The 27,904-nt window shown below is 41.8% G+C and overlaps 1 protein-coding gene across 1 annotated transcript in view; it reads left to right on the top strand.

The window, feature by feature from the left end:
* The window catches only part of RAMP3 (receptor activity modifying protein 3), a 1,176,415-nt gene that overhangs the window by 403,151 nt on the left and 745,360 nt on the right, over positions 1 to 27,904 (top strand). Inside the window, exon 2 of the mRNA XM_069216221.1 lies at positions 22,252 to 22,281. Coding sequence (XP_069072322.1) covers positions 22,252 to 22,281 — 30 coding nt within the window. The remainder of the gene's footprint in view (positions 1 to 22,251; positions 22,282 to 27,904) is intronic.

The raw sequence follows: 27,904 nt of genomic DNA, 5'->3' as shown, positions 1-27,904 counted from the left end.
TGGAGAATGCTCCTTATGTTGGGTGAACTAATGGAGAAGGTTTGTTTCTGGATTTGGAGAGGTTCTTCTGCTATTTACTGACGTTATTTAGTAAAGTCTAGGCTTTGTGTGATTATTTACTCCTGAAGATGTTCAATTTCTCTGTTTGCTAGTGCCTTATATATGGCAAAACAGGTCTTCAAAATAATGCATTTTTAAGTGTAGCCAGTTCAGGTCTCTCACAAGGGGGTGATGTGGCCAAGTTTCTTGAGCCACTGGTAGATACATTCAGTAGCATCAAGGAGGATTGTCTTCACTGGTGAAAATATCAAATCTGGTATTCTAATGAGATTGATATTGTCTATGCTCATATGCTAGAGAACCGAGTCTTGCCTAGTGGTTCTAAAATCTGCAATGGACTGGTTGGGCCCTGCACAGGAGAGGAAGTCCGTACCATGCTTACTGCTTACTGCATTTCCTTTGCCATGTAAGTTTTGAAGAATGGGTCAATAATGAAGATTAGGGGGAACTCCATCCAGTTGCATGGTATTGAGTGAGTCCAGGACTAATTTGCTGGTGTTGACGATGAGGTTTGTTCTTTAAGGCTGTAACTTCATTTAACATGCATGTTTACATGATGGCTAGTTAGTTTCCGTGACAGTGGATTCTTTGAAGTACATTTGAGTCTGATCCACATTTTGGTTAATTTAAATCCTATGACTGGTGAAGAATCCATGTACAGCATGAATTCAACTCAGGAGAGGAGAGAACCATGAGGGTCTATGCAGGCTTCTTGAAAATGAGGGATAGAATGTATTTATCAGGCTTAATTAGAGAGCAAGAAGGAGAATCATTAGCATGCTGTTTTAAGGGCCGGACTGGCCTACAGGGCAACAGATGTTTCAGTGGGCTGGCAGGGTGGGGGCTGGATTTGCTGCTGGGGATTGCAAAGTGGGAATGCTGTAAAACCATTTGTTAATGTGTTATTTATTTAGAAGTGTTGCTTGTAGGAATGTGGCTGGCAATTCCTCAGCAAAAAAACCAGCCCCCACAGCAGTGAAATGGGGCCCCACCCTGCCAGCCAACAAAAGCGCCCCATAGCTAGTGCAGCACTGACTGCTTTGCTGAACCCCATGTTTATTGAGAGGATGTTGATTATGGGTTCCTGATCAGTAGCATCAAAGCCTGCTGTGGAAAGAGCAGTATGAGGCAGCCCGGATCACCTTCACCTTACACGAGGGAGGCATTGTCAGTTGAGGAAGTCACCTCCCTCAGGGCTGCAGCAAGGTCTCATGAATGATCAATAGATGTGAATAAGGTGGCAGGTGTGCAAAAGCAAATGGATGGCTGCTGACATTTCTACAAACTATAAACTGTAGGCAGCCAATTGAAAGGTTGATGGCATCCAGTTCCCTATGGTACAGTGTGGGCTTTTTGACTACGGGGGAAATGTGACCTGGCATGAGGGAGTCTGGGAAGGTGTCTAGTGTGAATGAGGCATTGATTATATTTAGGAGAGTTATCAATGTTTCTGTGGCAGTAGATTTTAGGATGGATGAGATAACAATGTTTTCTACATAGAAGGCCTCTTTGAGCCCTGAACGGATGTCTGGGAGATATGCATATGCGACTGTTTTGAAAATTGTAAAACTGGGAGTATTGCAGAATGTGACAAAATTGCAGGTGGTTGCTCATTTAGTGTGATCAATGTGCTCTATGATCTAGTTCATCTTTTCTAACAAGAAATAGATTGTTGATGGTATTGCATTTATCATTTGAGTGGTGTGTGTATATCTGATACGATTTTATTACTACTCCTGACCTTAGTCACAGTTTCCTAGTACACTCTACTAATTTATCTGAACACTTACAAATCACACTGCTTTCCATCCAGGGGACATTTACGAAACATGTTTCACTAGTTCCAATGGACATTAGACAACATCACAGGGGGATAAATGCACCTCACTTCATCCTAGAGACATGAAACCATCACATTGCCCAGCACCCCAAGGGTGCTGTACTGCACCCCATATGTACTGTTCAACTACACTACATCGGGGACACTGCTAGATCACATTATTTCCTGATTACCATGCATGCCACCTCTTCAGAATTGAATGAATGACTGAATTTGTCAGGTATCGCTAGATGACACTGCTACTCTGGATGAAATTCTTGTACTATTGGAAAAAACTAATTGGTACAGAGTTCACTAAGAGGAAATGAAGAGAAAGGTATTAAGTGTTTTCCAGTATATTATATTATGGCTGAGATGTTTTATAGAAGCAGCTCTGCTGTCTTTTGGCTAGATTCACATAATAAATATAGCAATACTATATACATACAGGAGAAAGTAGTGTTATAATTCTTGGCAGCCAGAAATGAGACAACGGGGTCACCAATCCAGGTAATGGAAGTCTTTAGTAGATGGGCAGAAGAGCATCAGAGGATATGTGAAGGGATGCAACAAGAGGAATACTGCTATAGATATGTTGGACCTTGATGTTGAACGGCTTGTTGGCAAATACCCAATCATTTGAAAATAGAACATTTGGTTATGGATAGCCATTCTGAGACAGAGCTTAAATGACCAGACAAAAAAGAACAAGCAGCCAGGCCTAGAATACTATGTGCCCCTTCATTTTGAATGGTTATCAATCAACAGTGGAGGTAGGTGGTGAAACAGAGGGACAAGGAATTCCCAGAATCCAAACAGGACAAGATAATGGCTTGCTTAACTGATTTCCAGTAGTTTAAGGGAAATAATTGAGTATTCTGGGGTAAAAGAAAACTGACGGAAGAGACTTTATAAATGTAATTAAATAACCGGTAAAAAATAAAATGCATTTTCTTACAGTTTTAATGAAAGTTGCTGTGGATCCCAAATATGGGGACTGCAGTACAGGCCAACAGCCATTAGAAGAATAACTGAAACTGAGTAATTCTGTGTAATTTCCATTTTGTTTTAGAGTGTGCCATATGACAAAAATCAAGAGAAGTTTGACTTGATCCAATGTCATCATTATAGAGACAATTTGAGTGTAATTTGCGTGTGGCGTCAAGAAGAGGCCACAGGACCAGATATTATAGCCCTTATATAAATGTGATCATTGAAAAGAGTATGAGTAGGAATGAGCCCGAGGCACACCACAGGTAAGACACTTAGAAGAAGATTTTAACAGGCCACACGAAGTTCAACATATTGAAACCAACAGGGAATACTGGAAGAAATCCAAGTATCCCTGTGTTATCTGGATGAATCAAGGTGAAACCCAGGGGTAATGCTATCAAAGGCTGTAGAAAGATCAAGGAGGATCCGTTCTGGGCAGGGTTTGACTGAATCAGATGGAGATTATTCTCTGTAAAAAGAGATGTGAGTTCACAATTTACTTACTTCTCCGGAATCCTTCAAGGAAAATGAATTAGAGAGGTGGGTCCCTAATTGCTATTCAGCTTATAAATGGCTGAGGCTTTCTTTAATAAAGGTACACTATTGCAAGCTTATAGCACTGCATCCCAGGGACACAATCTTTAACAAGCATTTGCAATGCAATGGGTCTCACGTTTACTCAAGTTAAAGCTATTAGCTTTGCAAACTCCTAACTGGACTTTTCTTGCCACATAAACTGAAAAGTAAAACTGTTTCACATAAGTGAGCCGACGGTCACCATGAGTGCAAGGCAAACAGACAAAAGGAAACAGAACTTCGCTCACAGTGAAACTCATTGGAAAAAGTGCAATTATCCATATAACTGGCAAAAGTGCAATTATCCATGTAACAGGGTCGATGTCGTGCAAATCGCTCTACTACTGCCCAGCGAGATCATGCTACCTATGAAATAAAGAGAATAAAAATAGTACACAAACCATTCTGAAAACAAGGAGCCCTGTATGTTTTCAGTAGTTTACCGGTGTGCTCGAGGCGGGCTAAACACCAGAAAAGGCATGACCTAGACATGCCTTTCACTAATTAAATCAAGCTAATTTTAAAAGGCAAGCCCACAAACCAATCAAACTGATTGGCTTGACGTGGGTGTTGTTACAAGCCCACAGAGAGATTACATCAGGGACGGAGTGCTTTGCGCTCGACCCCAAAAAGCGCTGCATCATAGGAAAACTAAAAATCACACTGCATTGCTTCCAGCTGACACAAAGCACCAAAATGCATTGAATCGTAGGATTCTAAACCCCCACACCACACTGAACTGCATCCTGGGGACACTGAATCCCCTCGATGTACTAGCCCACACACACAAAAACACACCACAGCTGCACTAGTCTGCCACAGTGTGCTGCATCTTAAAACACCAACCTTTTATGGTGTATGGTTAACCTACTAACTCAGCACACTGTCTCTTGGGGACACTAATGCCCCTCTCTGCCATCCCTCAGGCTCTTTCGAAAACCAGACCCTTTTCTAGATACCAACTTAGTGTAGATGAACCAGAAACAGACGTTTTGGAATAAAATCTTCATACGAGTGATTCTAACTCTATGCTCCTCAGAAAGAGTGAAATAGTTAAGGAATAACATTAGAATCTGATTGGTTCTATTCAGAGCATTTCATAAACTGTACTCAAGACTCATCTAAAATGGTTGTGATGGTAACATTTGCAGAACCACAGATTAGTTTATGAAAGAATATAGGTAGCACAGCATATTGTGAAGCACTTTTTTTCATGAGCCCTGAGTTTACCCCCAGGCTTAAATACACTAACAAGACACCCAAAGAGTTTGCATCAAATCCCAACTGTCACGATAGCCTATTTTATGCTGCATTAGAAGATAATGCTATCTCCAGCACACCACCGCACTGTGACAAGCGCGAAATCGCAAAAAATCAAATACACTAACGTGTGCAAACCTTTTTACCCTATTTACTTTTGTGTTCCTGTCTTCAAATGCGCGTTGATGTGTTAATAATTTAAAAGGCACAAAATTGCCTCCTTATTACACTTTGACTCCTTCGTACTTCAACAATTTACTGTAAAAGCCGCACCTATTATCTTTGACAATGCTTACCGAGAAAGGTGGCTTTTTGTGCAGGGGAGAAAATGAGTTTAAAGATTAAAGCAATATCCTTCTTATCTTATGACTCCTAAGTCTGTTGAAAGAGTCACAGCAAACTGAAACAATTGCCTGGAAAATATATATAATTTCCTCACAAGGTACAGCGAAGCTTTTTTTAACACAGCAACTAGTTGCAGTTCTGTACAACAAAATTTGACATTAAATAAAAACCCATCAAAACCTGCCTTCCTGCCAAAGCTTTCTACCTCTAAATGGGCACTCATTATTATTGAAGACCAATGCTAGCCTTACAACTAGGTTTTAACAGCGCTGCTCTGCGGGGAAGAACATCACAGACCCATATCTACAAAGAATATGACCCTGCTGCTTCCTTCCCCAGTGCTGGTGCACAGGCAGGCTACCTAGCACCATTCAGACATCTTTGCATCACAGCGCGCATGTGTGATGTCTGGCATAGGGTTTTTACTGGAAGGGTACACTTCCAGAACAAAATACTATGAATAGACATACTGTAATGAGGACAGTTTTAGGACCTGGGTTTGTCACCCCTGTTTTAGCATAGTTTTTGCAGCTTATGTTTTTATTCACATTTTATTCATGTTAGTGTGACTGCTTTTAGGAAGGGCTCTTGTACGTTTTATCAATTTGGTTTTATTTTAGAAAAGCAAGGAACATGCTGCTCTTTTAGATTAGCCTTTGCACGACAGATGTAAAAAGTACTTTCTGTCCAAGGTTACCGAAAGCAGCACATGATATTATAGCTTGTGTTGCCCATACATGAGGCAGCTTCTATCACTCAGACGCAGCATTACATCAGAACTGTATCCCGGGGTGGTACGTATTATTGTTGAAACCTTGCAATGGCCTGAGGAGGACAGGGGGCATTCTGGCCACGAAGATCTTGGGACACAAGGTGTGTGACATGCAGCTCGGCTGGTGCTGATCTTTCAGCTCCCTAACAGGATTGCCTTCCACCCCATAGGCTGATTCCTGACACTCTATCCTAGTTTGGGTCAGGGGCTAATCCCTTATATGGGCCAGGCAGAGGGTTACGTACAACCACTCTGTTCTCAGATATAGACATAGAGTTAGGTAGGAACTTCTAGAACCTCTAACCCATCCGGAGCCACATTCATCATGATTGGATTGTTTATGTCTTTACCCTGATTGTAATGCTGATTAACTTGCTTTGTTTTATCTGCCTAGTGATCACAGCTCACTCTTTCTATGCTAGATTGTGATTAGTTAAATAAATATATTAAACACCTATCTCGCATCTTTGCATCATGCCTTGGCATGCATGAGTAACTGAGCGAAAGGGGTATGATCTGCTCTCATGACTTTGCTGGGTAGTCGGAGTGTCATGTTCAGGTTGCTATAATCACCTTTTACCCCAGTAGAATAGGAGGTTGGGTGAGGCCCTCTGAACTATCCAGGATTAGGCCCACAGCTACTAAAGGTGTGGGCTGCACTCCGTCTCCCACACTCTGCAGTGCTGCCATCATAAACAGGCAGTCCTATTACCAGAGTAGGAACGCCATACCAATCCTACAGAGCTATTGCAACATTGTATGTGGCTGGCTGGAGACTGCAGCCCTCACAGAAAGTATGAAAAGTTAGGATAAATAAAAACATTTCTCCTTCTGAGTGCCTGTCTCGAGGAGGCATTATTTTTAGTTTTTAGAACAAAGCCCTGTCGACCATTGTCATTAGGTAGGCTTTGCAACAAAAACAACGAGTGGCAGCATGGGAATGTCCATGTACCACTCACGGGACGCCCCATTGACACAAAGTAGCACAAAAAGTGCTGTTTGCATTACTTTAAGGCTGCTTTCCAAAGCAATAAAGGTTTGTGACTGGAAGTAAATATTGATTCAATATTTCGTTCATCTCTGTGTTACGGTTCACAGATCTGCAGTGGAGTGAAGTCTTGAGAGAGTTGCCTAAAATATTTGTTGGTAGAAAATGGTAATCACAAAACACGTATGAAGGTCATCCCAGAGTGCTACTTCTATACACCAAATTAAGTTGGAATTATTGGCAGAAACACCCACATCTGTTTTTAGGAATGGCAACCATGGATGTGTTTCTTTAAAAACATTTAACCTGTTACATTGAATCGCTTTAGTTGTAGGAAGTACTTGCTCTCTGGCCTGTTTCATTTTCATCTGCCAAGTAACCCTTTCAACAGTAGATTTATGTCAAAGTTTGCCGTTGCCAATGCCAACAGTACTGTCACATTTCATTGCCCTATCGCCCACAGTCACGCGTTCCATTTCAGAAAATGGATTACTTACTGCGGTCGTTGTCTGCCCTTATCATTAAGTCATGGACTTCTCATAAGATCGCCCTGGTGTGTTTGGGTTCCATTCTCATGGAACAATATTTTTTTAGCTTTATGGTGAAAGGACTTAAGGAAACACCTGCGTTTCGACTAACAGCTCTCTGAAAGCCACAATCTCCTGTTCTTGAAATCAGTACATCAAATAAAAGGGACATTGGTGAAGATCGAAAGGGATTAGATGAGCACTGGATTAGGGAAAAAAGCGGCACTGGCAAATGTTGCAAGACAACCCCCAAGATATTTTTGACAAGGACGCCGCCAGTGATCCCATTCCGTTGCTCATCCAGCAAACATTCATCAAATTTGCTCAAATAACCGCTTGAAATGTATGGTGTTTTTTCTTTCTTCACTGAAATCACTATATGCCACTGACTCGGTGCTGCCTGACTGACACTCTCTCGAATGTTCCTTGCCTTATAATATGGTTAATGCGAGTGAATGTACGGGCGTGTGCATGGGTTGATGGGTAAATTGAATTTGTTTTGAATTCCTGAAGTCCTGTGGCAGTGTGGATGGTAAATTGGTGTATGAAGAAGTGAGTAGATTGATTGATAACTATGGGTAGATGAATGTGTGGTGTGAGCAGTGAGAAAAGATCGATCTTTCGATGTAAAGATGTATGGGTTAGTGAGCAAATGTGTTAGCAGTTCGATGACTGAGTGAATATGTGATTAAATTAATTCTTGTGAAACAGATGATGTATTGGGTGGATGAGTGAGTAAACGGATGAATAAGTGGATGGATACATTAGTGATTTGGTGGTAGTGGTTATGTAGATAGGCTTGTGCATCAGAAAACTTCCTGAGCAATGCAGGAGGCATTAAGTGCTGCACAGAAAGAAGATTAGCAGGGCAGTGAAAACTCATACTTTGATGTACCACCAGAATGCAGCCACCCAGATCTATAAACCCAACAAGTCACTCATACCATGGGGCCTCATTATCAAAAATATGAATTCTACTTCAACATTCTATGCGTTGGCAATGTGGTACTTAAGATGTTAACTGTCATGGAAAAAGGATACAAACTTGGATTGGATTTGAAAGAGAAAAAGCACAGCACAGGCATAGCTCTGGCAAGTGGAGGGGGTGGGAGAGGGGAGGCGATCAATGACGTTACGAGCTGCTAGGACGGAGAACGTTACATGGTCCAGAGTCACTGATATAATCAGATTAATTTGTGGGTCAAAAAAGAACTGGACACCAGTGGCTAGAGGGATTATGAGTAATGAACATAGGACTACAGCAAGTTTCGTCCTACACAAAACTGCATACCCAAAAGAGTGAGGAGACCGGGATGCCGCTCCATACATCCTCAGTGACATGTAGGGGCACCCACCAGCACTAGACAAAAAACCTCCAGTTCAGCTGCACTCTAATAAGTGTTTAAATACCTTGATGTCGTTCCACACTGTATAGTCAAAGACACCTAGCTGGCACCCTCTGTTGTACACCTGTAGATCAATGACCAAAGCCAAGATGGGTGTAGGATCGCCGTTTCCAACTAATCACCTGGATTTTCCAAATGTGGTGCTAAGTTCATATGACACAATCAGGCAGAGCCGCACTGCACCCGGAAGCACAACAATGCCTCTGTAGGCAAAACGAGGTTTAGCGCAACATAGGACATTTTGGACCAGCACCGTTGCCCCTCACATTCCTGCGTCACTTGAACCCCAGGAAGCCTGCTAGACCAGGAAAGGAAGGCCTGACAGCTGCCAAGCCCCACACAGCAGGTGAGGAAGTTGAGTCAAATGCTAGCGGGCACCACTTGTGTCTTGTTTAACAGATGTCAGTGGTGGTGAGTGCTCAGCTAAGGGGCACTAGCGGCTCATTTACAACTAATTGCTAAAGTGGAGTGAATGAGTCCTCTTTGAGCTGACAAAACATGATACATAGCGACTACAATAGAAAATCAATCAAAAACAGAAATGTTCAACCGAATGATAATTTAGACGAGGCATACATTTATTTACAAAAGACATGTAAAGTTAATTGAACTTCAGCGTTACATTTGAAGTATTTCTCCCCGAAGATAAATACAGACCCCAATAGCCATAAACGTAATTTTATGTGAAAATCAGCTGTCATCCTTTGAATATCATTACGTGAACATCATTTTCCCCAACGCCTCCTTTTTGTTAACTACATGATGTGATGAACTTATATTAAAATGCATAGGTATACATTTCTAACAGTTACCTGTAGCAATGTAGCAAGATCTGTCCTGGAATGGTCGAGTTCTCTTCATCACGCTATATATATCAACAATGTTGTAATGTTCAGTGTCCGATGATGCTATCTTCGCTGAGCACTTCTACATTTTACTGGCCAACCCACATCAGTAAGGGCATAGGGTTGTCACTAACTTTAGGAGGCGTAGAGCTCAGATTTCCAAATAAGCAACGAGGTGCACCCCCCTAAAAAGCATAGGGTCGGCTGGAGCCAATGGACAGGTAATGGATAAGGGTCAGGGTTGGTTTTCAGTTATTTGGAAAAGTAAGCCCAGGTAGTGCAGTGCCTCTGAGGGATAGTCTGAACTATACTGTTCTCTCTAGTCCAGATCTTTCTCAGTGCAATGTAGGGCATAGAGGCCCAGGAGAACAGGCTAGCATAAGCCATTCCCTGATATCAGCAGGTGAATTTGGGTACGGGCAGCGAGAGCAGGCTTTTCAGTAGCCCAGATTGCACGTGCATCAAATCTGAACATGTTTATAACACACCGACAGTCACTTCGAGAAATTCATTCTACCTTCAGACTCGTCTCCAGAGGTCTCACTCTTATCCCACCATGAACACTCACTCGGTAATGGAACTCGCACAAACGCCTTCATGTGGATTCGTTCACAAAAAGGAATCATATGTTGCATAAAAAAACAAAAGAAATGCAACATATAAAAAAACAAATACTCTTAGAGAACACAAGATAAAGGCAAAATGTAATGTAAGCAGGGACTGTATCACTGTTGTGGATAACTGCAAGGCTTTCTATAGTCATCGGGAATTCAAGCATTACTTTTGCATATAAAAGACATGAATTTAAGAACCAATTGGGATCCATTTCAGCGTTTTGATCTGACAAGGCCCAACCCTCTTAAATCCCTGAAGGTGGCACACTGATGTGTAGTGAATGATGGACAGGGGTTCAATCAGATCTATGCCCTCTACCTTGCCTGCTCAACACACACATCTTCGTAGGTCACTCTGAACTATCAGGCTCAGTCTTAGAGGTGAGCAAGCTACTGAAAAGTGTAAGCCAAATGCCTTGCTCTGGCTCATCTCAAGGTCCTCTTGGACCCTGGAACCTAGAACAAGCTGATCTTTCATGTAGTGTCTGCCTGTCCCGTGTTCTAAACACATGCACTAAGAATTATTGACAAAGCACTGACTTTTCATGTAAAATGAGCAAGAGTAAGGCATACCCATCTAGTAGTTGAATTGCACAATCTGAAACCAGAAACACTGAGGTTATTTTTGGCTTCCTCGCTTGAACAAATTGTGTAATCCTAGGTACATATTTTATTTCATAAGGCCTCCTATTTCTTCACTAGCACAAATGAGAGTGCCTTCAAATGTGCGAGTTCAGGAAGTGTGCTGTACCAAAATCTCTTATGTTTAACAGACTATAATTTGATCCAACTTTAATCAGAATCTAGGCATCAAAAGGGCTACACAGGACAACTTACGTGCCTTTGAGTTCATTTGGGATATTGTTATCATCAAGGGGAGAGGCATGAATGTTTCTAACTTTGTTTTAAAACTATTAGTTTTTGTCAGAAATGGGGTCTCGAGTTGACAGTGGTGTGCACCCTTTCCAATGAGGGCCACTCACTCTAGTCAGGGTATGCTCACCCCTTGGTAGCTTGGCTCAAGTAGTTAGGCTTATCTTGCAGACAATGAGTAAAGTATCTGTACACACACACACACACACACACACACACACACACAAAGACAGTGAAAACACCACAAAATCACTCCACACCAGTTTAGAAAAATAGTCAATATTTATTGGAGTAAAACAAGACCAAAATGATAAGAATCTAATATGCACAAGTACAGATACGCATTTTCCAAGATTAAATGTAGTGTAGCGCTTTTAAACACAAAAGCTCCCACTGGGGCTATCAAAACTGCTTGATGTAGTTGCTTCCAACAGTCTGGCACCACCCACAATGGAGGGCGATCCAGGGAGGTGAGGCGTTGCTGGAGCCAGTGTGGCATTGGTTCCATACTGCCACCGGGGAGGTGAGACGTTGGTTCCTTACTGTTAGGCAGGGGAGGCGAGGCGTCGATTCCTCACAGTTGTTGAGTAGTGATGCCACATTGGCAGCGTGACTTTGGTTCATTACAACAAGACGGAGTCGATGAATCCAGCAGGTCAAGACACGTGGCATTGACTTTATGGTGTTGTAATCACACCACGAGCCCACAGGTGCTGCAGCAGAGTCGGGTGCCATTGACATCAGTGACACTGGACCCCAGACTCACACTGTGATGAGATTTCAGAGGTGCTGCCGCATAGGTGGGCCTGCCTTGTAGGTTACAGCTGTTGCACTCAGAGGGGACCAGAGCTCCAGCACAGGTAGTGGCATGGGGTCAGAAAGCGTCACTGGTTTCGAAGTTGTTCTCGAAGTCGATACACTAGTTTCTTCCTTGTTGCACCACTAAGAACTAAATTTGGCAACACTTGGCAAGTCATGACTCTCAGCAAGAAAGCTTAGGTGCTGGCAGGTGAAGTCTTTGATGTCCTGGAGACTTCTTAACAGGAGACAAGCTTAGCCCAAGCTCTTGGAGAACCTTTGGAAGCAGTATGTGGAAAGCCAAGTCCCGTCCTTTCATCCCAGGATGAACAGCAGCAGCAAGCAGCAGGCCAGTTCAACAAACTAACAGGCAGAGTGGCAGTCCCTCCTACAGCATCCATCTTGCAGAATGTCCCCAGTCCAGAAGGATTCTAACTTTGTGGTGTCATAGTTCCAGTATTTTAACCCATTTCCATCTTTGAAGTAGGCAAACTTCAAAGAGAAGTCTTTGTAGTGCATAAGACCCTGCCTTTCCGTGCCCTGTCCTCAGACACACTCCATGGGGTGGGAGACTGCTTTGAGCGGGGACAGGCACAGCCCTATTCAGGTGCAAGTCTCAGCTCCTTCAACCACTCTAGCTCAGGAAGACCCATCAGCCTGGTGATGGGCCATCAGGATATGCAAGAACACCTCATCTTCCTTTGTGTGACTTACTAGAGTGAATGCACAAACAGCCCAACTGTTATCCTGACCCAGATATGTATTCAGCAGCCAGGCAGAGGCACAGAATGGTTAAGCAAGAAAATGCCCACTTTCTAAAAATGGCGTTTTCAAACTTAACAGCTCAAAACCCAATTTTATTGTTTTAAGTTGTATTTTTAAATTGTGAGCTCAGAGACCCCAAACACATTTTCTCAATCTGCTTCCAATGAGAAATTACACTTAAAAGATATTTATGGCAATTCCTATGTTACCCTATGGGAGAGATATGGGATATGAGAGAGATGGGTAGGAAGTTGACTCTGTATATAATATCTCAGGGTTCCCCTTAGATGTGGGATATGAGAGAGATGGGTAAGAAGTTGACTCTGTATATAATATCTCAGGGTTCCCCTTAGAGGTTGATAGTGGCAAAATTAGATAATACTAATGCTCTATTTTGTGGTAGTGTGGTCGAGCAGTAGGCTTATCAGAGGGTAGTGTTAAGCATTTGTTGTACACACACACACACACACACAATAAATGAGAACACACACTCAAAGACTTAACTGCAGGCCAATAGGTTTTTATATAGAAAAATATACTTTTCTTAATTTATTTTAGAACCACAAGATTCAGAATTTAGGTAAGTACATACATTGTAAGGTAATTCACACAGGTAAGTATGGAACTTTGAATTAAAACAGTAGTATACACAGTTTTAGCAAAAATGGCAATGAGCTATTTTAAAAGTGGACACAGTGCAAAAATCAACAGTTCCAAAACAGTAGTATACAGAGTTTTGGCAAAAATGGCAATAAGCTATTTTAAAAGTGGACACTGTGCAAAAATCAACAGTTCCTAGGGGGAGGTAAGTAATAGTCTCTCAGGTAAATAAAGCACTTACAAGGTCAGTCTCCTGGGCATAGGCAGCCCACCATTGGGGGTTCAACCCCAATCACCCAGCACCAGCAACACAAGGCAGGTCAGGTGCAGAGGTCAAAGTAGGGCCCAAATAGCATAGGCGCCTATGGAGAACAGGGGTGCTCTGGTTCCAGTCTGCTAGCAGGTAAGTACCTGCGTCCTCGGGGAGCAGACCGGGGGGGTTTGTAGAACACTGGGTGGGGGGTCCCAAACAAGCACACAAAATACACCCTCAGTGGCACAGGGGCGGCTGGGTGCAGTGTGTGAACAAGGCATCAGGTTGTAGATAGGAAACAACGGAGAGACCGGGGGGTCACTCTAGCGATGCAGGCAGGGCACAGGGGGGGGCATCTAAGGCCATCCACCCACTGGGCTAGGATGAGGGCTGCCTGCTGGTCACTCCTGCACCGGTGGTTGGTTCCTCTCGGTCCTGGGGGCTGCGGGCTGCGGGTGCAGTGCTTCTCCAGGCGTCGGGTTCCTTATGTTACCGGGCAGTCGGGGTCAGGGGGAGCCTCTGGATCCTCTCTGCAGGCATCGCTGTGGGGCTGTGGGGGTGCAGGGAGGTTGACTCAGGGTGTCCACGTCATTGGAGTCGCCTGGGGGTCCTCTCTGCGGTGGTGGTGGCTTCTCTGGACTCTGGCCGGGGGCATCGGGTGCAGAGTGCGAAGACTCACGCTTCCGGAGTGGGGCTGAAGTCTTCTTTAAAGATGGTTTCTTGGTTGTAGATTTGGACAGAGCCACTGTCCTCAGGAGCTTCTTGGTCCTTTAGGTACAGGTCAGTCCTCTGAGTCCTCAGAGGTCGCTGGTCCCGCTGGATGCGTCGCTGTGCAGGTTCTTTGAGTCTGGAGACAGGCCGGTAGGGCTGGGGCCTAGTCAGTTGTTGTCTCCGTTGTCTTCTTTCTTCAGGTTGCAGGAATCTGATTTCCTGGGTTCAGGGTCAGCCCTAAATACTAGATTTAGGGGAGTGTCTAGGGCTGGAGGGCAGTAGCCAATGACTACTGTCCCTGAGGGTGGCTACACCCTCCTTGTGCCTCCTCCCTTTGGGGAGGAGGGCACATCCCTAATCCTATTGGGCTAAATCCTCCAAAGCAAGATGGAGAATTTCTAAGGAGGGGGTCACATCAGCTCTGGTCACCTTAGGGGTGGACCTGGCTGAGGAGGTGACTCCTTCTTGTTTTTCTCGTTATCTCCCCAGACTTGCCGCCAAAAGTGGGGGCTGTGTCCAGGGGGAGGGGGACTGGCAACTCCACTACCTGGAGTGCCCTGGGGCATTGTAACATGAAGCCTGAGCCTTTGAGGCTCACTGCTAGGTGTTACAGTTCCTGCAGGGAGGAAGTGTGAAGCACCTCCACCCAGTGCAGGCTTTGTTTCTGGCCTCAGGGAGCACAAAGGCTTTCACCCCAGTGGGTCAGAAACTCATCTCTCAGTGGCAGGCCGGCACAGACCAGTCAGTCTTGCACTGAAGGATTGGGGTAACATATAGGGGGCATCTCTAAGATGCCCTCTTTGTGCATTTTTAATAAATCCAGCACTGGCATCAGTGTGGGTTTATTATTCTGAGAAGTTTGATACCAAACTTCCCAGTGTTCAGTGTAGCCATTATGGAACTGTGGAGTTTGTTTTGACAAATTCCCAGACCATATACTTAATATGGCCACACTGTACTTACAATGTCTAAGAATAGACTTAGACACTATAGGGCATATTGCTCATGCAGCTATGCTCTCCCCTGTGGTATAGTGCACCCTGCCTTAGGGCTTTAAGGTCTGCTAGAGGGGTGACTTACCTATGCCACAGGCAGTATTTTGTGTGCATGGCACCCTGAGGGGGATGCCTTGTCGACTTTGCCTTTTTCTCCCCACCAACACACACAATCTGCAATGGTTGTGTGCCTGTGTTAGGTGAGGGGTCCCTTGATGTGGCACAATGCATGCTGCAGTCCTTAGGGACCTTCCCTGGTCACAGGGCCCTTGGAACCACTGGTACCTTTTACAAGGGACTTATCTGTATGCCACAGGTTTGCCAATTGTGGAAACAATGGTACATTTTTAATGAAACAACACTGGTGCTGGGGCCTGGTTAGCAGGACCCCAGCACACTTCTTAGTCAAGTCAGCATCAATATCAGGCAAAAAGTGGGTGGGTAACTGCAACAGGGATCCTTTTTCCTACAGATAGTTCATGCAATAGTGAAAACGAAATTAGCAGTATTCCACTATTTGGACATAAAAAATGCAGCACTACACGTCCTACCTTCTAAATACACGACACTCTGCCCATCTGGCCACCTTGGGCCACCCTTAGAGGTGACCTACTGGTAATAAAAGGGAAGGTTTGGCCTAGTAAGTGGGTGCACTTGCCAGGCTGACATGGTAGTTAAAGACTGCACACACAGACACTACAATGTCAGGCCTGAGACATGTTTGCAGGAGCTACTCATGTGGGTGGCACAATCAGTGCTGCAGGCCCACTAGTAGCATTTGACTTCTAGGCCCTGTGCACACCTGGTGCACTATACTAGGCACTTACTAGTACATCTAATATGCCAATCATGGATAAACCAATCACCTATACTTTAGATAGAGCGCATACACACTTCTGCAATGGTTAGCAGTGGTAAAGTGCCCAGAGTCCAGAAAGCCAACAAAAACAGGTCAGAAGAAATAGGAGGAAGAAGGTAAAATGTTTGGGGATAACCCTGCAAAAAGGGGCAGGTCCAACAGTTTTAAAAATACCTCTCAATGCAGTGATATAATCTGAAGTATGAAAGTTAAATGCATCAGCATGTTAAAGAAATAAACTTTGCTTTAAAACGATGTTATCTTATTTTACATGATGTTTGTTGCATGATTTAAATGCAACTATTTCCTTATCTTGGCTAGAGCACAGGCTTTTCCAGCCAAGCCTGACCCTTGGTTCGCCTTGGGCTTGGTTCTGCCTGTTAATATGTTGGATTGTCCACCTCTACTCAGTCTGCAGTAACAATGACTTGATGTTACTGTTACTGCACAGCCAACATGACTATCACCAAAAGGCCAAACCTGGTTAAAAAATTATTAGAATGGTGTCTCACCCCCATTCAACCCCCCCTGAAGCTACGTCCCTGAGTATCAGCTGTCATTAAGGTTCAGCTAGGGTAATAGAGAGAGAGCTAATGCCCTATCCTGCGATTGACTGTTCACTAAAATATGTACACAATCACACAATCAGAGTTGTAAAGTTCAGTTTCTGCAAATGTTATTTCTTTCTCTGGCACATTTAGATTTTAATGACCAATCAAGAGTAGGCATCATTACAGTTTATCTAGACCTACAAAGAGAAGATCTAAACTCCTATCTAACATCACCTTCTGAGCTAGTTTGTACTTTGCTAGTGCCCAAGTTATCGAAGATATTCAATGTCTCACCTCTGACTATACACATGATGCCATTCTTTAACTGTGTTCAAAAATTGCATCACCCAAGTTTACTCTCGCAAGGGTATCCATCAACTAGCCTATCTGTATACTAAATGCAGCTCCTTTTTTGCTTTGTGCGTGCAAATGATTTATACTTTTGTAAGTTATAGGCCATGTGGTTTGGATATACGTGTTATGCAAAACAATTAAATGAAGTGGCCACAAAAGCCTCTAGTTCTAAGACTATCACTTAAAACAGTGTTACACAACTTAGAGATGTGTGGTGGTGTCAACTGATCGCTTCTTTCTAAGGAGCAGTACAACTATAGTATTATCTCCTGGCCATGTCTAATATTAAACATATGAGGTTCTAATATATTTAAGGCCAGATATACTAAGATGTGATAACCAAAAAACGACTGCGAAATGCATGTCAACTTTTTGCCAATAGAATCAGATTTGGTCACCTGGCCTATGTACTAATTGGTCGACAAGAATAACAGAGAATTATATGTGGTCAAAGAACGACCTGCCTAATTAAAATTAAGATGCCAATTTATGGCCCCCTGTGATTGGCTACATTTACAGAAAATGTGGCCTGTAAGTCACAGCAAACCTCCATCCCTGTTATCGTATTCAAAATATGTTTTTTTTGTTTCTTTTTTTTTAAGCAGCCATAGATTCATACAGCAAATGGGGCAGATTAAAAAAAATAGGGACATAATTACATGCCCCATGGCACAGAGCAGTGCAGCTCAGCAAATGGCTTTTCTGCACTGTTCTGCACCACATGGAAAGGGATTAATGCACAATATGTTGAACAAGATACAGTGCATTTCTGTCCTGTCCCCCTGCGCTGGCACACAAGTTAGTGCCTAGTGCCAATGCAGGCACCCTTGCATCATGGTGGAAGGGTGTCGGCGTTGTTACCAGGGTTGTTTTTGTGCAAGAAAGGGCAAAAACAAAAACAATCCTTGGATGCATTTTCTTCTTTCTATGTGTGCTGCAGAATGCCCTGTGGACGCGTACAGTTTTGACGCATTCCCAGATTTAAAGATTGTTGTAAATCTGGGAATGCATCAAAACTCATGGTTGTTACATGGGAACACCCACAGCAATGCCCATAGTACGCCTCCCTGATGCAGTATAAGGCAACTCAGAGCTGAGTTGCTTTATACCATATCTACAAGGCCATGATAAACCACGCATAGTGGCTTTGCGTGGCTTTTTAGATATGGACCAACACTATGCACCACTGGTGCGTCATAAAAAGTGACTCACCAGTGGTGCACTGGGTTTGGGAATATGCCCCATACTTTTCAGTTCCCTGAACTACTGCTTTTTCCCCCAAACTTGTCACCTTGATTTTTTTGGGGGGACCCATTCCTCTTTGTGACTTAGTAACCATATCAACTTAGGCGTTAGGAGCTGATCAATAGTTTGTGACTTAAATTTCGCTCACAAACTACAGATATATACCAAGTCGCAGTTTGGAAGGAACACCTCTTACATGCTGATTTCAAATTTCCAGTTTGCGATTTGGAAAGGGTTTCAAACCCCATATTGCCATTCATATTGAATTTCAAATCTTTGTTTTGGTTTTTGGTTTATGGAAGATTCATTATTCCATTTAGTCAGGGATTAATTAAATGCATATTTACATTTCCTGCATTTCAGCAAATCCACTTTTATAATTGGTCCTGTTGAATTCTACTCGAGCATACCATGTCTAGACGGGGAAAGAGTAATGAAGGTGCAGAGATGGTAGATGACAATCTCCTCAGCCTGGAATGTGTGAATGGTTTCTTCTAGGAGTTCATTTTGGTTTATTTTCTAGCTTCAAAAACCTTTCTAATTTTTTTTAGAATTGTATTGTTATATTAGTCTAGGACACTCCTAAAATCATCCTAAGGACGTCGATTATACCTTTATTTTGTTGTAATCTCAGTTTTATCATTTGAGATGCCCTTTTGTTATTGTCCAGTTTTGATTTTCTTGGTTGCTTTACCAATTTCATAGCAGGTTACACTTCTGAGGAAATCCTTTTTTCAATGTCATTCTTTAAGGATCGCAGACAATTGACAAGATCCTCTTTAGGTTTTGATTCCTCGTCAGCTGTGCACCCTGTCCTCTATGGTTGGTGCATTCATCTCGGTTCACCTCCCTGCTCCCTTTGCATGTATTTATCCTGAAATCTTGCTGAGAGAGGACTGAGTGTCTTCTTTATTGGTTCCACAGCGAGTCTTTTCACAGATTTGGCCGACCTGGCATGGAGGTTGTAAAAGTGTTGTCCCATTTCTGCACAGCAGAGTTCACATAAATGCAGGCAAGTGATTATAGAGATAAGATTGCCACTACGGATGGACATCTTCTCCAGCCAACACAAGGGTGAACTGTCAAGATAACTTTATGGAAGAGTCTCATTTCAGGCACTTTTATCCTAATGGGTTGCTTGAAAATCCATGAGATCTTGATTTTATGACTTTCGACTTTATACACTAGCCATTAGCTTTCAAGAAACATTGAGGATTTGATAATGATTATGTGTCCTCTAATTGACAAAGCCACACAGCCATTTAATGAAAAAAATGAAAGACAATGACCAAAAGGCTACCTGATGGGTTTAATACAGGGAACATTGCACTAGAAGAACAGGAAGTAGACAACAGTAACACCACAGTGGCCAACTCTGTCTGAGCTCTTCGGTGCTTGCATAATGTGACTTGACTTTTCACTTCCAGGATCACTGATCTTTTGGTATGCAAATAAATCTTTACCCAGAAACCAAAGGAAGGCACAATCACTTCTGCAACTTTAGTAAAGAAGCCAACATGGGTGCTATATTAAATCTGCAACATTGGTCCCAGGGTGGCACATGAAACACTTCAAGAGGATGCAGAGAAACTTGGCTTGACCTCACACCTCTGGCAGATCACTGGCTCCGCAAAGTGTTTTGCACCCTGAGCCTTCACCGTGTGAACGACCAGTTCTCACTGCATCGGCACCTGCAGTGGCAGGAGACATAGGAGAACTCGATGAACATTCCTTTTCAGAAATCACATCTGTCACAAATCAGAAGACATCATTATGAGGCACCCTAAATTGTTCATTGTGTCACGTCACACGTGCCAGAAAACACAACTGAAATGGAAAGTCAGGCTCATCGTGCTGTAGCTCAAGCCCTCACTGCCATCTTGGCAGCACCATGCTCAGAAGTTGCTCACCTATAGTTGAAGATTAAATTGTACCTTTTTTAATTACTTGGGTATAAAAACAGCCACTACTGCAAAACAACCTAACCTGATCTTTGACAATATCTTTACTTGTATCTACTGCACAAACAATACGTGAAAGCAAAGATAACATCTGAACTGAGTGCCACGAGCCAACTGTACTGGCATAAATGCTCTGTGTAAATTCTGATAAAATATCACAATTTCGTATAACACAACACAATGCAATACAACACCAGTCAACAGGCATTCAGCACTAATAGCCACTCTCTTCCAGCTCACTAAACTGTACACTATTTATGATAAGGAAGAAACTGCATGTTCCAAGAATCCAGGATGCATCTGTTGTACATAAATTAGGAAGAGAAGTTTGGAAAGTGTGAGTTGCTGTGCTATGAAAGACATCTGGAAAACTCTGTAAAGACCTTTATTTACATTAATTTCCGATTCAAATGTGTTGCTGAAAACATCAGTGGTTTGTAATTGTTCACTTCATTTTTCTCAGAAAGTGTCAAATAATGCATTTATAACCGTTCATTCAAGTCGCTTTTAGGAGACTTCAGAGACTTAAATACATAAAGAAACTTTAATGCTTAGAATATATCTTGAAAACACGCCTTTTAATTGTTTTAACAAAGAGAGAGCCATACTGTGCTGTGACTTGGGAGACCCTTCCAGATGTCAAAATGGATGACATCACAGTCTTGATCCCTTGTCCCACCTTTAACCCTTGAGTAGCATTCTCTTTGCTTCTTATAGGCTAGGTGCAGAGCAAGGAGTGGACACTGAAGAATATAGGCATTGGATCTGAGCTACTGATTAACTGGAAACTAATGCAGATGTTTCCTTATCTTATATCACTCTGTGCAAAAAACATTAATATAAAATGGTGGTTTCAGCTAAACAAACTTTAAGCCACTGCATGAGAGATTCATTCAGTATGAAGCGAGGTACCCTTATCATTTGAATCTCCCGGATGGGCTCTACATCATGTATCACATACTTGTCATACATAAAGACTCTTTAGAAGTGTATGGTTCTTGAGTCATAATATAAGCAAGCCTCCTTCAAAATATGTCGAAATCTATAAGACAGAAGGGAAATCGTTTTGGGGAAAACCTGAAATCTACATAAATTGCAGTTTATGGATTTTATTGTATTTCTTAGAGGTCAATCCTTATAAATTCAAGATATTTAAATAATCAACTCAGGATCTCTAAGTCTCTGACAGTCATCTCTCATCGATTTCATTGTACCCGAATGCAAGCGTCTCTATGTCTGGGCCTATATTTCTCTGAAGCATTTCAACTATTGAATGCTTTTTTGTTGTTTTGCCACCCCAAAACACATATTACATCAGCATCCTTTGTTTGCATTCATGACAAAGTTTTAATGTAGGTTTGAGAGAAATTTCTGTTAAGCAGTCGTATTTTAGGGATTTCTGCTTTATGCTTGTTACGCAAAATTCCCAAACGTTTGCCATTAATCCACATAGCATAATTAAGCCAGCAGAATTTTAGCTCCAGAGCACTGGAAGAACGACCGGAATGTGAGTGGCTGTTGTTTGCAACACTTCTGATTGTTGTGCTTTTATTTTTTTAGCGCTAAAGGCATCCTTGCATCCAATGTTCATGCACGGTCATATTTTTTGCTAAAATATAGCACTAGAGACTAGTTTTGCCTTTTGCACAATTTCATGCAAATGGTTAAAAGTGTCTCTTAATGTTGCAAAAGCAAACTATGCAAATTTCACACACCCCTAGCTTCAACCTTTCTTATAGAAATTTCCCACAAGCTTCCTTTTTAATCACCATACAGCATGCTGCCTACACTATCTTTAAGGGTGTAAGGGAGGGTCTCTATGGAAGAATGAATTACTCAAGCTTGGCACTTTCTGTGCAAAGACTCATGGTGCCCGTGGTAATTGTTCGGACAAACTTGTGGGTCAACTGAGATGACAATAAATTCTACTGTTACAGTGTGGCAAGTCCCACCACAATAACAAATATCTACAAATACCCACCATTTGAGCGCAATACACTCGCTATTATCTCTGTTTAATGATATGCAACGAGCTAATAGTTGTAACAAATTCTAATGAATGTTTTCTATGTTTTTTTCAGTCAGTGGTCTTGTGACGACAGGAATACCAGGTGAGAGATTCCTTCTTCAATTCACACTGCAATGGAATGAACTTTTATTTTCGAAATGGTACAAGCACGAAAATATTCATAATGCTTAAAATGTGTCACAAGGGCATATACAATGCCTGTGGTGTATAATAAATGAGCTGAGGAGTAGAACAGTAGCAATATTTTTCAGCCTATGATCAAAATTCAAATATCATTATGCCCGTTTTTCAAAACGTATATTACGTTTTCTGGACAAATTGTCATATGTCCTTGCAATGTAATCTAAATTTCTACTACTAGAAATCATTACACATATCATTAGGGAAATTGATAATAATTATCCATATTTTCCTTGTTGAATCTATGAGGACCGTTTAGTGTCACTGCTAGGATAGCTAACGTGCAGAACAGCAGGCAGGCGATAGCAACAGAGAAGTAGCTCTAGTGCAAGTGACCACACCCCAATTGCGTGATTGGCTCATCGAGGCAGTGTCAGACCTGCAGTGCCAACAGTACCACAGGCTTGAGTCCGCCTACCTACATTCACCTTAAGACCTGCATGTTTCTCAAAGGCAACCATTCATCTAGAAATCCCATCAACAAAGTGCAATTTATTGTCCAGATGCAATATTTTAGCCCTCAGGTTTACCACGGTGGTGGAATGAAATGTCCATATTACTGCTTTAGGAGCATTGATTACTACTTAAAAAATACATGTGGCACAGGAAGAGGTGATGGATGTAGTGCCCTGGTGTAGTTGGTTAAATCAGGGGCATCATGAAGAATTTTTGTCACATCCAGAACTTATTATTTGGCCACATTTTAGGAGTCACTTTCCTCATCTTGTGAAGAGATTTATTGTTAGTGGTTGATAAAAGTGAAATATTTGCCAGAAAAGGGGAAAACTACCTCTAACGTAAATAATATGTGCATTCTGATATTGAATAGCTTCTTTTCTTATTTGTATTTAACATTTATTTGTACTCTGTACTTCCTAGTCTTGATTACACATGTACAACTTGCTAAACATCACATGTAACTTAAATTAGATAGATGCCTTTTGATCACAAATTCTTTGATCATAGAATTATTTCTATTATTTCACAAACTAATTTCCTTTTGTAGCCTTTGGCTGCAAACTTAAGGGCCTGATTTAAATATTGGCAGACAAGTTACTCCATCACAACAGTAAAGGATATCCTGTCCATCAATATCTAAATTCCATTGAAAATATTAGGATTTATATACTGGCGCACAGAATATCTGTCACTGTTGTGACAGAGTAACTTGTCTGCCAATATCTAAATGAGGCTCTAAGTCAGAAATGGTTCGAAGTTTGTTTTAAAAAAATTAACGGACTTCCAGTATACTTCTTAGTGCAATGGAAGGCTTTTCAGTAAACTGTTTTGGATGATATTGGTCATCCAACACAAACCAAAAATTGATAAAAGAAGAGTCCTGACTGCAGCAACGCAACTCAATTGTCTAGCACTAACGAGGGAAGTTATACCCAACAACCTAAGATGGTGGCTGCCATCATGAAGCCTCAAGAGAGTTCAGGGACTCCTGTGTACTGTAAATTCTGTTCCCATATTCATTCTTCAAGCAAATGAATATGTAAACAAATAAATTACACATATTTGAGTATTTCCATCCAGATAAAGACTTAAGACGTATTCTCTTAACAAACTCAGTTAAATGGACATCTTTTCACTGCATCTTTCTTTCACATACTTTTCCTGAATGTAAGTGCCACATTGTTCTATGACCCATCTAGGAAGTCCCTGGTAATATATTTGACTCAGTTTATAGAAGAGCTTGATCTTATTCATCCATTTTAAAACAAACTTTGAAGAGGCATGCCACTGACACAAACTGTCTTATACTAACAACTGTGGATTAAAATGTATTTGCATTGTCAGCAGTCCATTGTGTGGATGTTTTGTCAATTTTAACACAGGTCAAGCACTGCAGATCAATAACGTGAACAAAAATGAAGGAATTATTGATGCTAATCTAACGTCTATAAACAAGTGAGGTGCGCTTGAAGTGGGAAAATATTAGAAACACAGACTTACCTACAAAGCTTTATCAGGGTTGACTATAATGAATGCTTCATTTTGCACCACTCCTAGTTACACAAACTTCTATTGCTAATTCCAGCTTTTGCAGACTCTACTTTCTTTTTTTCTGTGTCTTAAATCTATCTTCATAGAAAGACTAATACTTTTGCTGCATGCACTTCCACAAACCTGTCAAAATTACTTTTCTAAAGGGCAACCTTTTTTGATCCAGTGTACCTCAATTGAAGTTAAATTGGGTAGTTGAAGTGCAACAGTGTTAAGTTGCCACAGTATTTACTTATTTGGAACTAATGTTCTTCTCCAGACGAGGTTAAAAAATAAATAAATATGTTGTCGCGTAGGCTCTCATTATTCTTATTATATCTCTGCCGACGACCTTGCTACCTGAAGTGTGTAGGTCTCGTGCGCAGATGTAAGTGCAACATGCTTTTGAAACAGTAAAGCCTTGAGTCTGCTCAACTAGTCAAAATTTTCGTTTGAAGTAGCAATGTGAGGCCAAATGTCAGCTACCTCTTTAATTTTAGTGGGGGGGGGAGTACGTTCCCGCAGCATGAAACGACCTTAGAGACCGAAACAACGTAAAATATTCTGGCCTGCATGCCACAACAGTCTTTACCATTGAGGAGGATGTAGCTGCCGTTTGAAAGCACCTGGAACATGGGTCTAATCAAGCCCAGTTCGCAGCAGAGGCACTGCATGCCCCATGCAAGGACAGCTATTTACAAACCATCAAATGGCTGACTGAAGTCTCGCATTCACTACCGCTAAGAAAGACTTCTTTCATGCCACTGAAGCATTTGTATAAGAAGGGAAGCTCCGACACCTCATGAATGTAACTATCTCCCAGATTTTCATATCTGCCTACCGGAATGTGTTTTTTAAACAGGAGGTGAATTGAAGTGTTGAAATAAGCAGATTAATGACCCCATGTATAAGCCACTCAGCAGATTGTATCTCAGCCACAGTAAAAAGCATCTTTTCTAATTTCTCGATGTTAAGCATGACATAAGTCGCTTCCTTCTTAGCCATCAGTTGTTGTTGTCACGTTAAACTAAAGGAAGAAAATATCTCCCTCGTACTGACATGCTGCCAGGGAACACGACTCACCTTCAACGTTTGAAGTGTCCAACCCAGCTGCATAATGGACCTTAGTTGACTCTGTCCATAGTGTAAAGAAGACATATCTGTTTGTATAATGTCTATAGCAGAAGAGACGATATTATTTAAAGTACATATCCGATCGGACAAGGTATTAATCCCATTATCCACTACAGCTAATGCTTTTTTGAGATTTTCCTGGTCTATTTGTCTTACCCGGGCAGTTGCTTCTTGTTGAGAAAGCTTCCAAATTTCATTATATACTTCATATAAGAAACGCTTCCTACGGTGTTTTCTGGGGCCTAACAGGAAGTCCTGTAAGTCAGTGTTATTGGACAGGAGACTGAGGTGTTCTCTAACCGCATCTAGTGAGGATGATTTTAACCATTGCTGGCACAATTTTCTTATACTATATGTTGTGACTATACCCACATGTTCGGATAATATATAGCAAGGGTCCGGCCTACTAGTTCTAAAACCCCCCAAGGACTTGATAAAACGTTCATGACACCCATTGGTATCTATTGGCCACAATGACCACCCACCAGGACGTGTCAATGAAACATTAAATGTACCATTCTGGACTCATTCGTTGAGCTGATCTTCAGTTGCATTTGTATATTTTTGCCATTTATGAAACTTTGCAGGCGCAGGTATACTGGGCATGTTTAATTCCTTAATTTTAGCTAAGCCTAAACAACTTGGTTGTTGTACTGTTCCATTAAAAAATATAATTTGTACAGGAATGAGGCATGCTCTAAATAAAGCTTCCTTTCCCCTAATTTGCCAATTGTTTGTTCCCCATACACTTTTCAGATCGATCGACTTCAGTCAATATTCATAGCCTTCTATAGAAAACCGGGAAACAAAAGATTCTGAATATATACATTTCGTATTCGTCATTAATATATGTATATTCTTAGTAGGTGGTACCTTAAAATAATATGAATCAGCATTTTTTACATTGTGCCCAAAAAAATATGTAAACTTTTCAGAATATGTTTTGGAACTCCCCTGTGGTGGATTCAGACAATGTTCCCATTGTGTATAATTAAAAACTGTTTTGAGGCTGCTTGCTCTATGTATGAAATGGTGCCCATAATAATTATAGCAAAATATATCACCATAATTCTCTTTGGATTGATAAACATCTTCGTTTTCAAAGACAGTATAATACTGCTATTCAGTCATCATAGAATCAACTGTTTTCACATCCCAATCATCAGAAACAATGCCTGGTATTACAATATCATTCATTGATAACTTGAACACATATGGTATTTGAATTACTTCCGTGGGACCATATATATCAAATATTACTTTGTCCCAAACAATCGCATCAGGAATTGGTACTGCGGAAATGTTCACAAATGATAAGTCTCTTTGGACCTTATGTGATGAAAAATGTGGTTTTAAGACCTCCTCCACCGATTCAACTGTTGGTTTTTCAGGAAGGAAATGACCATGTATTAATAAGAAAAAGGTAATAACAAAACCAATCCAAAGTAGGAAAGTTAGGACAGTCAAAGAGAGCCATAGATAGTTCCATGGAAAAACAAAATATGTTTCTTTAAACCAGTTTATTAGCTTAGGTGTTCTTGACAGGTCAGCTGTCGAAGAGGCGAATGAGTCTGAGAAGTTATCATTGAAGTCGGCAAAATATACAGAAGCAGTTCATGCAAATGGTGGAGCCGTGGTCAGTGGAGGAGTTGGTGTTTCCTGTGGTGGGACACTATAGATAGCACCATCCGTCTGTGTTGGAGTTGAGTCAACTCGGTCAATATTTTCTGTATTGTGTGATGTTAGTGGAACCAATGCAAGATCATATTCCTCCCTCCCCAAGCTTGGAGAGGTATCGGTGTTGGTATAAACAACTTGTAGAGGAACTTCTTGACCAGTAGTGAGAGGGATTTGAGAACTACTGGACTTTCCTCTTGGTGGGCTGTGCAGGATTGGCCACATGGTGTAATTTGACATTGTCGATGGAGACAAAACGATTTTCTTTGGCACCTGCCAACGGTGGTAAAATTACAGTTATGGTACCGTGTATCTCTAATACTGGGACTGGTGCTTGATAAGAAGGGACAAATTCCTTTTTCACAGTGACTTTCTCATGTACAAGATCCCCAACTCTGGGAATCCAGCCGGTAGATGTTACAGGCACATCCTTAATTCCTGTGGAGGCAGCACTGATAGAAGAATTATCAGCACAGAACTGTTGCAATTCCTGTAAGACAGTGACACGTTCATTTATGTCAAAAGGTGTTTCTGCTGCCTCCACGCCAGGATCATTAAGATCCGGAACATACATTCAAGTTCCGAACAGGCACTCATATGAAGTACGACCTCCCAGGGACCTTCTAGGCAGATTATTAAGTGCTCTCTGGACTTCATATAGGTGGTTAAGCCAACTACGACCCAAACCTAAGACTCTGGCTGTTAAGGATTGCTTTAAATCATGG

Source organism: Pleurodeles waltl, chromosome 2_1, assembly GCF_031143425.1.
Source record: "Pleurodeles waltl isolate 20211129_DDA chromosome 2_1, aPleWal1.hap1.20221129, whole genome shotgun sequence".
Classification (NCBI taxonomy): domain Eukaryota; kingdom Metazoa; phylum Chordata; class Amphibia; order Caudata; family Salamandridae; genus Pleurodeles; species Pleurodeles waltl.
The sequence above is the reverse complement of the archived record's forward strand: the minus strand, read 5'-3'. Positions and strand labels throughout refer to the sequence as shown.